Consider the following 15168-nt stretch of genomic DNA (forward strand, 5'->3'; position numbering starts at 1 on the left):
TACATGATAAAAGCATAGTATGCAAATTGTCCCCTTGACCGGGAGTTCGTCTGGGAGTTCGACCAGGGGGTGGCTGGGGGAAGGGAGGGAGGCCCTGGCCGGCAGCCACTAGGGACCCTACCAGTGCATGGATTTCGTGCACTGGGCCTCCAGTCTACTATAAAGGATTACTGCATTAGATAACACATGTAAATCATTTAGCACTTTAACTGGCATATTGTAAAGGCCCAATAAGTGTTAGCTATTATTATTTTGGCCAAATCCATGTATTTTAAGAAGTTTAGATAGAAAAGATAATAATGTTGAAGCTTAATGTAAAAAAAAAAAGATTTTTACATGGTACACTTTAACTTGTTATTGAAACTACACATATAATATCATATAGATCTGAGAAAAAGATGCCTTAAAATGAGAGGTTACAGAAAGACCCAAAGTTAGTGAACTCAGATAACACATTATGGAATGCTTTCTGTAGTGCCGTGCTGTCCTCTACCTCGAGACCTAACACACAGGAATAAGATGGCTTTGTTTTACACAGGTTTAAATAATGACCTCATTCAGCCAGTTTTTCTCATGCCCACAGAGCACAGCGGATCTTCATTTACAGTCTTTCATCATGAAAATCTTATTAGACTTAGGTTGCACTTATCCAGATAATCCAGAGCCACAGAGGCATAAGTAAAAGTTTGACATTAGAGAGAAAAATTAGAAAATGGGAATGGTGAAAACTGCCCCCCTTCAATGAAACGGAGTACTGTTGGGAGTCACTGAAAACTACACCAGAGTCCTTGGTATCCTAACAATGTTATATAACTTGCATCACAGGAGGGCTGGGACAAAAATAGAGACTTCATCCCTTTGATTCTTGTGCTCATTGTTAAACTAAAATGAATTCAGGTGTTTTCATAAGAAAGCAAGAAACTGCCACAAAAGAACCTCAGGGGTCATTTACATGAAAGGTCATTATCTAACTTTGTTTTGATGAAAACTTACTTTAAATGGTTTCATAAAAAATGAAATAAATTAGTAAATTTGCATGAAATAAAAATATCAAACTATTAAAATAAAGAGTTTTAAGGACATCGTTTCAACATATTTTTACTGATTCCAATGTGATAATCTTATCAAGCTCTGGAGGGATTGTTGGCAGAGGTTCTGAATAACCTATTGAAATTTAGTAAGGATGAGTAAAGTTTAAAGCAAACAAAAATTTTTAATTTCATCTATTAAACTCAAAATAGTTTTTATAATTTGGTATTTAAACTATACTCAACAGTTGTTTGAGAGGCTTACGTAAATGTATTATCTATTATTTTGGTTAGAAAGTAGTGTTAGCTGTGGCATATTAAATTTTCATTATAATATGGTTTTACTATAATTGAAAATCATCTATTGTTAGAAACAGCTCTGGCATAAGAACATGAGAGGCTAATCTCAAATTTACCTACAATATTTGAAGAAAAATGTTTATCTCAAGATTTACATTTTAAATATACAAGAAACAAAGAAATACAAATAGATTTCTAAGCTTTCTTTCTGAACCAATTTGAATCCTGAAATACTGATATTATAAACAATTCAGTGTTACACCAGCATCAGTAGTAACCTATAAGGAATTAGAATGAGTTGTAACTTAACATAGTTAATTCTGTTATCCTCTCTAATGTGGGAAGGTGGTAACAGACAATCCCCAAATAATTATTTTCCTTTGGAATATAGCTTGTTTTGTTTTCTTTTCTACTTTCTCTTCTCCATAAGATTTACTTTCATGATGCTTGAATAAATTCATTCATTCATTTAGCATAAGCTGATTATAGTGTGGATTGGCTACAGCCAAGTGTGCTAGTAAACTGGTGCTCCTGGACAAAAAGCCCAATGGATGGTGTTTGCCCATTTCTATGGTTTTAATACTCCCATCATGGGCATTTTCAAGGTACCAACGAGATTTAACAGGATGATGAGTTAGGAAGAGCTGTGCAGAACTAGCTGTGGGAAGCCAAAAAACCAGCTCCAGCACACCTCTGCCAGAGTGATAAACACCTTCAAAAGAACCTATAATCACTTACAATCTTGGAGTGTATGTAAGAGTTGCCTGGTCTTCTGATACTAAACCTCCAGGATATAAATTAAATTCAACATCTACTGCACAGATTGTGTCGAATTGAGATTTTCTAAAAGAGTTAATGAGATTAAAGATAGGCTGGAGGCTGAGAGGTGGACAGACTAGAACGGGGAGGGACAATAGTGACTTGACTAGACTTGACTAGAAGCGAGGCCACAGTGGCTCATAGAGGCTCAAAGGGCTGGTGTCCCAAGTGGCTCTTACTCTTAGTCTCTGGAAAGTAAAGGCTCACAGTAGTGCCTTCGCTTTGTGCCTGCACAAATGATCACAGAATTAAGCACTTCCAATGTGTGTCTGCACAGATGATTAGAACTAAGTACCTCTAAATTATCTATAAGTGGAACGTCTATTACCACTTCATGCCTAAAAATAGTTCAAATTTAAAAGGTAATTTAAAAGAGTAATTGCTCACCATAATTATACCATATTGACATATCAAACAGTTTAGAGATAGGGGAAAAGCTTTATTTGTTTTGGGACTTTAAAATTGAACACAACTGACAAAAAAACCAACATTTCTAAGTATTTGCCCTAAAGTAACACTGTATATATAAATAACAGAAATTACACCTAATACAGTTTACTTCTCTAGATATTTTTAGGTGTAACTTTTAAAAGTCGAACTTTAGAAAAAGAAATGAGAAATCAACTTTACAAAGAAAAAGCTAATGAGAGATATATCTGTTAGTATTTACTGAAAAGTCCTTTGTGGTAAGATGATAGCCATCTCTAAAAAAGTTCTTAAAAAAATCTCAATAGAAACCATAAAATAACTCCTGGCCAGGTAGCTCAGTTGGTTAGAGCAACGTCCTGATCGAACCAAGGTTGTAGGTTCGATCACTGATCAGGGCACAAACATGTATGAACCAATAAATGCATAAATAAGTGGGACAACAAACTGATGTTTCTGTCTCTCAAGTCAACAAGAAAAAGATTATTTAAAAAACATAAATTAGTGTTTAATCTACAAGACACAGCCCATCTTTTAAAATGACAAATCCCTATAAGAGTGGCATAATCAGAGCGGGGTGGTGGGAGCAATAAGGTGTGTGTCTCTATAAAATTCAAAACCAGCATGAATAACAGTTGGTGTGCCTTTTATTTTCCATGCACTAAACAATGTCAAGAGGAAATGTTCTCCTTTCCTTGACTGCTCCTACCACACATGCTCCACACTAAGCTACTCTCTATTGATATTAGGAAACTTAATTGTTTAAATCTTCCGTAACTCTAGCAATTAGCTATCTTTTACCAAAGTTAAGTTTCATCATTTCATGAAATATTGCACGTATAAGGTTAGAAGAATCTGTGAAACTATGAAACAGCATTTTCAAATTTTCTTAAGTTAAAAATAACAACACTTCCTTTTAATTAAGTTGGAAAGTCATGTTTTCTACAACAAGCAAGTTGATTTAACATAGATATAGGTAACCTTGCAGTCTCTGCCAAGCATAGCTGACATACTCAAATACACCACTTACACATAGAAATTACTGCTTTACTGGAGGAAAGGAAAAATATAAAATATATCTATGGCTCCATCATTATGACTCTAAAATAAAACAAGACCGAGATTAACAAAATGGCAAATAATACGACGACCTGGTCGAGGTTTAATTATACCTCTGCGAGGTCTGAAAACAGTGCTTGGCTTGTATTACGTCTCAATGTATCCCAGTAGCTTCTGGAGACAAGTTCCTCAGCTTCTGGTTTAAGTACCTGTAGAAGTTTTAAGAAGCACAACTGAAATCTAAAAGGTAGTCACAAAGAATGACAATTTATACACTTTAAATCTTTTCACCCAACCTTGAAAAGAAAACACATTAGCTTACCTTCTTTTGTTTTCTGCTGCACACAACAGTATTATATTACATTGCCGGTAAACCCTGGGTATTTTCAAAGGTGTAATGGTATATAACCACTCTTTCTAAGTACAATGTGGCTTTGTCAAAAAGAATCATATTCTTCACCCCTCCCCCATGCCCTTCTACTGAAACATGTGTAACTTCTAAGAAAGTGTGAAATAAAAATTTTATTCATGCCTGATGTGAAGTCAATTCATTTGTAGAAGATCTGGGGAATTTTGTAGCAACCAATAAAAACCATGATTAATTTAAAAAAATTGTTGTTGGCTGGCATACATTGTGTTAGTGCATCAAAGAATCAAAATGACCGTATCTACACTTTAGAGAAACAAAATTTAAACTAATCTGAAATCTGTCAAAAAGAAATAAGCCAGTTTACTCAAAGCTCTTCAGGGATTTGATAGGTGTGTCTGTAGATATATACCACATATAAGGCACTTGCTATTTACCATAAAGAGAGAACACTAGTTTCTACCTCAGTATTGGCTCGTCTGAAGAAGAGGATATCCAGACTAAGAAGTGTAGTCTAATCTTCATATGAAAATGCAGAACTACAAGCGTAAGAGTTTATAAAGACTCAAAAATAATTAAATGTAAGTTTCTGTCCAGATTTACCAGGGAAGGCTTCCCAGGTTCTCGGGCTTGGGATTCTTTGATTATTGTGGGAAGAAAATGTAGCACGGCACACTTAGGAGTAGCAGCTGATGATAAGAGCACTTTTATTTATGTGTGTGTGTGTTAATTTTTAAAAGTCTGATGCCACTAATAAAATTATAATGCATCTGAGAATTATTTCAAAGATCCAATTTTCAATTCATTATTAACTTGAAAGCACTGCCTATTGCCCATATTTGAATACAATCTTTAAATATGTTAATAGTATAGTATTATTCAGCAGGAGTCACGTATAGAACATGGGCATATTTATTACCATAAGTGTAAGTTTAGCCATATGACATTTTGCTCATCACCCCCTTTAGTAACTAAACAAGCTTTAACTAAAATTATAAGCTAAATAAGTAAAATGAGCTGAATATAGAACTAATACAGTTCACTTTCTTTTATATAGGTATGGTAGAACCTCAATAAATGGTAGCCAGATTAAATAGTGTGCAAATATTATCTAAACATTTTGAACATGGATATACTTTTAAATTGTAACTCAGAAGGTTAATATATGATAAAGAAAAGGGTGATTAAATCTATCAAGGTGCATGCCCTTGACTGGACTCGAACCTGGGACCCTTCAGTTCACAGGCCAAAGCTCCATCCACTGAGCCAAACTGGTTAGAGCGAAGATAATATATATCACTTTTTAAAACAAAATAAAGTCTTATTTAGAACATAACAGCTTAACAGTCACCTCCTGCAGAAAGCTTCCCCACTTTTTATTTAGCTTCAGGTTAAATTTTGCTAGAATATACAACGGAATGGCTGCATTAAAGAGTCTTTTAAATTATAAAGTTTCTGAGGGAAGGGGCAATGTTCTCACAGCAACTACTGTCATGCCTTGTGTTAAATAAATATATGGTATGCAATTGCAGGGAAATATGGCTAATATATCAGTGGTTTTCCTGGCACAGTCATAGATTCCTATTTGTGTGTGTGTTCAGGAGCCAATATTTTATTATTTAATTAATGGCTTGGATGATGTAATTAAGAGTAAATTTTCAGAACCTGAAAAACTAGTAGAAATCTTTAATACCAGAAAAATATAATAGAATATTTAAAATAAACTTAAGGTAGCCATAAAAATTAGAATAGATTTTAATAGCAAGAAATGCAAAGCAAACACAAAATCAGAACATACACATGCAGGCTAACAAAAGACTGATGGGGAATATGCCCAAATATAACTGTGTGCTGTGATTATAAAACAGGTATTATAATGTTTTGATATGTAAATAGTAGAAAAACTGGCAAAGAATTTCTTCAGTCTTAGTGTTTCTGATGACTCTGTGAGCTTTAGGCCTCCTTACCAGAGTGTAAGGTAGGTCTACGCCTTTATTAAAAGAGGTAAAAGACAGATAGTACAGTGAATATTAAAGAATAAAAGTAAACAATCTTCATATTTGAGAGGTTCAATAAATTTCATAACAGGTAATAGTAAAAAGGATGTTATAGAATTGTAGAATACCAAAGGCAAAAAAAAAATCTTAAAAGTAGCAAGAAAGAAAACAGATTATCTACAAAGGAATAATAATTAGACTTAGAACTGACTTTTCAATGTCAATAATAGAAGCCAGAAGACTGGAATGATATCATAATTTGCTGAGAATAAGTGTCAACCTATAACAATATACCTAGTAAAATTATCTTTCAAAATATATACATATATTGAATCAGTATGTTGTATACCTGAAACCAATATGTTATATGTCAATCATACCTCAATTAGAAATCAGGAAAAAACCACCCCGAAATCATAGAAACATAACAGATGAGTGGTTGCCTGAGGTGGGGAAGAAATGGGCAGTGGGTGAAGGTGGTTAAAAAAGAAGGAACTCCTACCATTTGCAACAGCATGGTTGGAGCTGGAGAGCATTATGCTAAGCGAAATTAGTCAGTCAGAGAAACTGATGAACAAAACTGATGAACAAAAACAGATCCAGAGACAGAGAAGCATCAATCAGATGCTCAAACCTCAGAGGGAAGGTAGGGGAGGGTGGGGGTAAGAGGGAGAGATCAACCAAAGGACTTGTATGCATGCATATAAGCCTAACCAATGGACACGGAGAGTGGGGGGTGGTGAGGGCATGAGCTGGGGGGTGGGAGTGGCTGGGATGAGGTCAATGGGGGGAAAAGGAGACTTATGTAATACTTTAAACAATAAAGAATTTAAATTAAAAAGTTTTAATTTCAAAAGAAAGAAAGAAAAAGAATGTACTTGCTGAAGAATAAACTTACAATTTTGTTAAACTGACCTTTGAGCATACATCTTTTCAATATTTGGTGTGGTGAGACTGGAAGCATGCATAAAGCACTTCTCCTGCCTACTAAAGTCATATGATTGTCTTCAGAAAAAAAAACATTTGTGTGACGGTTTGTGTTGAAAAGGAAAGTAGCCACTTTTTTTCATGAACAATCATTTTTACTTGAAAGAATAACTGATAGACAAACTATGGTTGTTTAGACTTTGGTATCTGGCAGACATTTTTTTTAAGTGAACCAAGTGAACCTGTCACTCCAAGGGAAGCAATTGAGAGTATTTGTTGCCAAAATAACATACTGCAACAGCTTGACTTGCAGAAGCATCTATGAGAAACCAGCTGTCTTCTATGAAGCCAGATATTAAATAGATTTGCAAAGAATGTAAAATGCCACTATCCACTACAGTTTTGGAGTTATTTTTCATTAAAATGTTCGTTAACATGTGAGCTTTTATTTTAAAAGGATAAGAAATATTTTTAAATTTCTCAGTTGTAACTTCTAATATGGTAAATACTAGTAAATACAGATAGATATAACCAATACAAACAAAAGCTCTTTAGGGTCCTCAACAATTTTCAACAATGTAAAGGGGTTCTGAGACCAAAATGTTTGAAAACTGCTGCTTACAGCAATAACAGTGACTGAGCTACACCTAGATACAACAATGAAAATGAAATGGACAATCATGATGTTGAGTCAAAGAAGAAACATGAAAAACTCATATATATGATCCCATTTATATGAGTTCTAAAATGGGTAAAACTAAATTATATGATTTATGATGCATATATAAGTAGGTGGTAAAACTGCAAAGCCAAAGAAGTGGTTTACATAAAAGACATTTCTGTAGTTATCTTTTGGAGAAGAGGAAAGAATTATCATTAGAGAGACAATATAAGGAGCTTTTGGGGGCATGGCAAGTTTATTTTTTAGCTATATTGTGGTCAAACTTTTATTATTATTTATTTTATTTACAGTAAATTTCTGAACTAAAAATATATTTTAAAAATCAGGAAAAGCTTTATCATCATTAGAGGGAAAAATAGAAAATAAAAAACCCCACAAAATACAAAAATAACAAAATATTAATAAAAATAAAGGTGGTATATTTATTTTAACAATAAAATAGATTTTAAGACAAAAACATTTCTAGATATCTAGGGCTAGTATATTATAGAAGAGTCAATTCATTAAAAAGACATAAGTAATTTATATTCTCAAATAGGCAATAACAATGTTTCAAAAGTATATAAAATAAAAAATAACATAATTATAAGTAGAAATTGACAAGTCTATCATTGTAACATATAATTTAACATACTAACTAAAAGATTAAACAGACAAAAACATTAGAAATAACAGATTTAAAACATTTAATTAAAGAGTTTGTTCTAATATGTTTTGATATATTATCTCTCTTAAAAATATAACCCTATACCCCAAATTAGAACATACACATTTTTTTCAAAAACAGATCATTTGTAAATATTAACATTGTTTTAGTCCATAAAACATATCTCAACATGTGTCAAAAAATTGTGTAAAAGCTAGTACATTTTTTTACTACAATGGATATAGGGTAATTAAGATAATCTTTAAGTACTTAAAAAAGTCACATAAGGCATACCAAAATCAAATATACTTCACTTTTGCATTATTTATTCTTTTGAATTTTTAATATATCTTTTCATTACAATGGTAAGATAATCAAGAGTTGGCTATATCAGAAATATGAAAAGAATCAGGGTTGTTTGGAACAGAAAGGTATAAGGTAATGATCCTTATGAATACTGAAGCAAGAAACATAGCAAACAAGAACTTGACAGAATACAGGTAGAACCTATTGCAGGAGCAGTTAAGTTTTGGGATAGGGTCCGACAGAGGACTCAGAATCTCTGTCTCTATAGTAAAGTCAGGAGGGCTTCTGCCTTTACTGAGGAACTTCTTCCTAAGGGTAGAATCTTATGTTATATTCAGCTCCATGAACTGTACTCAAATTATATACTTGATCATTTCAGTTCATCTACAGCTCTGGAAACTAGCAGATAATTACCAGTTAATTCATAATATTATAATAATATATTTGTGCAATACATACACCAATCATATTTCATATAAACTTTTAGGCTATCTGAATTTTTTCTAATTTTAAATGAATTTTCCTTGTTTGCTTGCATTTTTAAAAAAAACATTATCATGAATTTAAAGGAAAACTATAAATTGCCATAGTTGGAAAATGGCTCATGCAATGACAGATTAGAAAAATAAATAATAAAGTCATAAGTATTAACATTTATTGTTTCACAAGACATATGGTATTATAAACTATAAGATATTTATCTTTCATATTCTTACCAACTTTTGAAATGATTAATAGAGGAATCTTTTCAAAATTTTAAGAAAATGATAGGCCATATTTAAAGACAAACAGTCATGAATTTTGTAGAAAAAAATTTAAGTATCTTGTAAAGAATCAAAATAACAAGTCCGTCCTGAGGGTCCCATGGACTTGGCTTGTTTGCCAACCCATTCTAGGTCCACTCCTTGCGACTTTGGCAAGGTATCTGAGGTTTATGTTATGCCGAATCGGCCTCCAGCACATGCTCAAATCTAGAACAGAGTCAGGTTTTGTGCCTTGAACTTTTGATTGTCCAACACAGGAGGCAGCACAGTTGCTTACAGAGTTGCACACTATAACTGAACTCTCTGACCTGCATTATACTGAGTCCGTCACCCTGAATTCAAAGGCCTACTCTCAGGTGGAACTTATGTAATTTGAGGGATCTTTCTAACCTTGGGGAAATTAAATGAATCCTGCATGTTTACATTTAAAAGGGGCATGGCCTACTCTTAGTTGTTTAGTAGTTGGGCTAACCAACAAGCTCAACTTTCCAGGAGAAAGCAAAGAAGAAAGCTTAGCATAAGAAGAGTATATTGGAAGATCATTTACAGAACTCCTAACTTCATCAGGAAAAGAAGAGTCTGAAAATCATAATCCTCTTTGAGAAATAACATGATACATTGATAGATTAAAAATATCTAATGTCATCTTATACCAGACTTTTGTATAGAACATAGGTGATAGGCAGGCATCAAAGGTTTTAGAAAAAAAATTGGGAGAAATACTGAAAACTAAGAAAAGTCTATCCATTAAGATACCTCTGTATTAGAATTGAGAAAATAATGTATGTCAGATACGTAGACCTAATTCTTAAAATGCCTGTGTTTGCAGGAGCATAGTCTGAAAATCTGCTCCATAATTTGTATTTAACTCTTCAAAAACTGCTGAAAATTTTAAAATTTCAATTGTTCACCAGAGTTGCTGGTTGTTGTTCACTCATCTTTTCTTTATTTCAACCTAAAGTTAAAGTTATACAATTACTCTGTGAATTTTAGTCTTCTCATAAATATAGGGAGGAAATAAAAAAAAATTTTGGCTTGGTTGTATCTTATCATATTCAATAAATTCCTAAACATTTCAGTAGCAGATATAGTTTTAGATAACAAAATAACATGATCAAGTATAACAGGGACGGATATTCATATAAAGAATATTTAAAGTTTTGTACATACACTATTAGTAGGTGAATGGTATCCATATAGTTGAAGACGCTGACATAGAGCGCAAAGGGCCAAATGAAGTGTCACATTTCAGAATGAACCCAAGTAAAGCAAAAGAAAAAAAAAAAGATGACAAAAAAATCAATTAGGAAGGGCAAATCATTATGCTACATTCTATATACAGTGCATACACACAAGTGGGATAAATGTTAAAGATGAGAAGCAAAGTTTAAAAAAATCTCATATAATTAAACATTATTTATAATGTGCTCATTTCAACCATTTCAATTGTAACTTTCTGATGGAGCTATTGCTTTGAGTGAAACTTGTTCCTCCCAAATATGTGATTTTATTTAGACACCAGTGGCCCAGTGCATGAAATTCATGCACTCAGGGTTCCCCCAGCCTGGCCTGTGCCCTGTCACAGTGCAGGAGCCCCATGATCCATCGTCCCAAAGAGGTAGGTCCTGCCCATCCATCCAGGGCTCCTCAATGGATTGCCCCAAAGAGGTAGGCCAAAGCCAGTGGAGGCCTGCGGACCCCTGGCGCAGGTGCACAGAGGCCCCGCCGTGGCCCCAACCCCGGGATGGGCTGTGGTGGAGGCCTGCGGACCTCCGTGCGCCTGTGGACCCCCGGGCCGGCGCAGGGGGCATGGACGTGAGCCTCACGTCCCAGGGTCTGTTGCCAGGGTCGGGGACGCAAGCCTGATGTCTCCGGGCCGGCACAAGGTAAAGGATGCGAGCCTCACATCCCGGGCCTGTTGCCGGGGGCAGGGATGCAAGCCTCATGTCTCCAGGCTGGCACAAGGGAAAGGACGCGAGCCTCACGTCCAAGGACTGTTGCATGGGGCAGGGATGCAAGCCTCATGTCTCCGGGCCGGCACAGGGGGCGGGGACGCACCCTGCTGATTGGACATTAAGTGTCAGTGTCCCAACCAATTTGCATATTATCCTATTATTAGATAGACTAGAGGCCGGGTGCACGAAATTTGTGCACAGGGGGTGGTGTATGTGTCCCTCAGCCTAGCCTACACCCTCTCCAATCTAGGATCCCTCTCATAATCCGGGACTGCTGGCTCCTAACTGCTCGCCTGCCTGCCTGCCTGCCTGATTGCCCCTAACCGCTTCTACCTGCCAGGCTGATCACCCCCTAACCCAGTGGTTCTCAACCTTCTGGCCCTTTAAATACAGCTCCTCATGTTGTGACCCAACCATAAAATTATTTTCGTTGCTACTTCATAACTGTAATGTTGCTACTGTTATGAATCGTAATGTAAATATCTGATATGCAGGATGGTCTTAGGCGACCCCTGTGAAAGGGTTGTTCGGCCGCCAAAGGGATCGCAACCCACAGGTTGAGAACTGCTGCCCTAACCACTCCTCTGCCAGCCTGACTGATGCCTAACTCCTCCCCTGCTGGCCCAATTGCCCCCAACTGCCCTTCCCTGAAGGCCTGGTCCCCCACAACTGCCCTCCCCTGCAGGCCTGGTCACCCACAATGGCCCTCCCCTGTAGGCCTGTTCCCCCCCAACTACCCTCCCGTCAGCCTGGTTGCCCCCAACTGTCCTCCCCTGACGGCCTGGTCCCCCCCAACTGTCCTCCCCTGCAGGCCTGGTTGCTTCCAACTGCCCTACCCTGCTGGCCTGGTCCCGCCTAACTGCCCTCCCCTGTAGGCCTGGTCCCCCCTAACTGCCCTCCTCTGCTGGCTTGGTCACCCCTAACTGCCCTCCTCTGCTGGCTTGGTCACCCCTAACTGCCCTCCTCTGCTGGCTTGGTCACCCCTAACTGCCCTCCCCTGCAAGCCTGGTTCCCCTCAACTGTCCTCCCCTGCAAGCCTGGTCCCTCCCAACTGCCCTCCCCTGCAGGCCTGAGTCCCCCACAACTGTCTTCACCTGCTGGCCTGATTGCCCACAACCGCCCTCCGCCTGCGGGCCATCTTGTGTGTTGGAGTGATAGTCAATTTGCATATTACCTCTTTATTAGAGAGGATGCTTCAGCAATTCTATATGTGACAGGGGGAAATCTAAATGTAGCATCATGGCAGTAGAAATGGTATGAGAGACCTGTGATGGAATCTTGTTCTGCTCTTATATTGCCATGACCTTAGGCAAGTTAATGAATCCCTCTAAGATTGTTTTCTCATCTGTAAAACAGGTATGGTACTTACCTGGGAGACACATAATGAGGACTAAATGGAAGTAAAATTTATAACAGCTATAAGCACAGAGCTTAGCAAATAATGTGTCTCAAGAATGTTATGTTCATTATCCTCTCTCCTTTTGAAATACAGTTAATCTTATTTGGCATGTAAATATTTTTAGATTTGGTTTTGATTTAATTTTTATTTGGGTATGTAAATATTCAGGTTTAAGTAACTATATGGTTCTACTAATTCCTTTTTGAGTGTTTATTTTACATACTGTTAAGTGGCTAACATGTTTTAGCTCATTTAAACCCTGTAAGAATCACATGTGACCATTACTCCTCTTGTCCCCTTTGTAAAAATGAAGAAACTGAGCCACAGGGATGTTAAGGACCTTATTCAAGGTCACCCAAGTATTAAGGACAGAGCTGATATTCAAACCCTGTGCTATGCTATCTCTCTAATATAATCCATATATTTTCACTCTCAACTAAATTTTAATAGCTTCAAAACTCAAAAATCTCATCAGTTCATATCTGCATTATTTAAAAAATGATGGCTATTAACAATAAGTTACCACTAATTAAACATTTGTAGAGAGCTATATTATCATAGAATGCTAAGGCTGTTTTAAGAAATAGCCTGATAGCTAAATTAGGTAAATGAGATTTCAGGAGCACTAATTAAATTATGTATATTAATTATTTGAATTCCTGGTAGATCAATGCAAATCACTAATTTGCAAATGAAACAATTACCATTTACATGCCAACAAAATTCACTATATTTCTGCTATCTAAGTACTAGATGAAGAAATATGCTACAGTGGGTAATTTAATAGCTATGTAATTTTGGACAAGATATTTAATCTTTTCAACGATCAGTTTCCACATCTATAAGAGAATTGTTGGGTAGATTAAATGAGAAAATGCAGGCAAAGCATCTAGTATGGTGCCTGGTAATAAGGACGCAGTACCTGTTATTTTTTTATTATGTGGACCTGGGATGTTGTCAGGTTGAAATACTTGGGGCAAGCAAAAGAAAACTGGTAGGAAAATGAAGTGAAATGTTGCTTAACTCTCTCTACCTTCGGAGTAAGATGAAAACATCATCCCAGAAGAAAAACCTATAATATATACTATAAGAATGCAAAATAACATATTATTTCCTTGTTTTTACTTCAACATTCATATTGTTATAGTACCATTAAATTCTATGTGGGTAATGAAATCTTTGCAATTCTCCTTTAAATTGTATATGCATAATGATTTATATTAACCTGTTAATGAATCTCATGGAATACCACAATAGGAATAAAATTATTTAATGAATAATTATGGCTACAGATATGTAATAACATTTGATATAAATATTGGTATCAATACATATAATACTGCAGCAATTTTTCTATATAAGAACTTTAAAAAGTTTTCAAGAAAGGAACAGCCCCAAAGTTATAGACTTTATTGTTTTCAACATAAGTAATTATCTAGAAAAACCCCTGAAACTACTATAAATTATTCTTACCAGCATTGCACGCTTTTCTTCATCTCCTTTAGTTTCTCTCTTTTCATTTTTTTTCCTGAATATCTCTTGAAGCTGAAAAGAAAACCAATCAATATCAAACAAGAGTTTCTGGGTACCTACCTACTTATCTGTGGGTTGCTGACACCAAAGAAAATACAACCTTTGGTACCAGCAACCCACAGGTAGTAAAATGTACAAAATTATAGTTTTATTTTATCTCTAAGGCACAAAGATTTGGAATTTATGGCACAAACATAAAAAGAGAGGACGCCCACTGGGGTATAAAGAACATTGGAGTAGAACTCAGGGTCTCTGGTTTTGAGCCACCTTCTGTCACACACCAATTCTAAAGTGGACAAGCCACTCAACCCTCGCAGGGCTCCAATTTGCTCATATGTCAAATTAAGATGGACTAGATGACCTCTGAGGTTTTTTCAGGTAATTGAGCATTGTGATGGGAGCATGGGCTCTGCAAGTATAATCCTTGAAAAAGTTACTCTCATTATTTAAGGCTTGTTTTCCACATCAGGAACATAGAGATAATGCCTTACCTTATGGGAAATTTTTTTCCTCTGGCTTTATGGAGGTATAATTGACAGGTCTTATATGAATGGTGTGCAGAGTAAATATTATTAAGTAATTACTTAGCATATTGCCTATCACACAGTAACTCTCACTAAGTGTTAGCTATTATTATAAATATTATTTCTTCTCTAAAATCCTATTTTATAAATGGAAGCCTAAGTTTTCTGGTAAGGTTACTGTTCTTATCTGTGAAAGGTACACAGCTATCTTAAATTGTATGCGGGCCCTTTTTGCTAATTTTTTGCGCAAATGGCAACGTTCAGTAAAATTACGATAACTTTAGTTTTACATACTTCTTTTTCAATGAAACTTTTTGTGATTTACTATAAAATGTATACTGAATTATTTTTCTTAAATTTTAAACAGACAAATACTGGAAAACTCACTGTAAATTGTGTTTACCAGTCAACATAAAACGTATAAATACGTTTCCCG

The 15168-nt window shown here is 35.8% G+C and overlaps 1 protein-coding gene across 1 annotated transcript in view; it reads right to left on the minus strand.

Moving 5' to 3' along the window:
• MICU3 (mitochondrial calcium uptake family member 3) overlaps nucleotides 1–15168 on the minus strand; it is a 70356-nt gene that overhangs the window by 14532 nt on the left and 40656 nt on the right. Inside the window, exons 7-9 of the mRNA XM_070408295.1 lie at nucleotides 14149–14220; nucleotides 10492–10530; nucleotides 3746–3841 (exon numbers count right to left, since the gene is read on the minus strand). Of these exons, the coding sequence (XP_070264396.1) occupies nucleotides 3746–3841; nucleotides 10492–10530; nucleotides 14149–14220 (207 nt within the window). The remainder of the gene's footprint in view (nucleotides 1–3745; nucleotides 3842–10491; nucleotides 10531–14148; nucleotides 14221–15168) is intronic.

The sequence above is a fragment of the Myotis yumanensis genome, unplaced genomic scaffold, assembly GCF_028538775.1.
Source record: "Myotis yumanensis isolate MYYU_CA2020_CCGP unplaced genomic scaffold, mMyoYum1.0.hap1 SCAF_3, whole genome shotgun sequence".
In the NCBI taxonomy this organism is placed as follows: Eukaryota; Metazoa; Chordata; class Mammalia; order Chiroptera; family Vespertilionidae; genus Myotis; species Myotis yumanensis.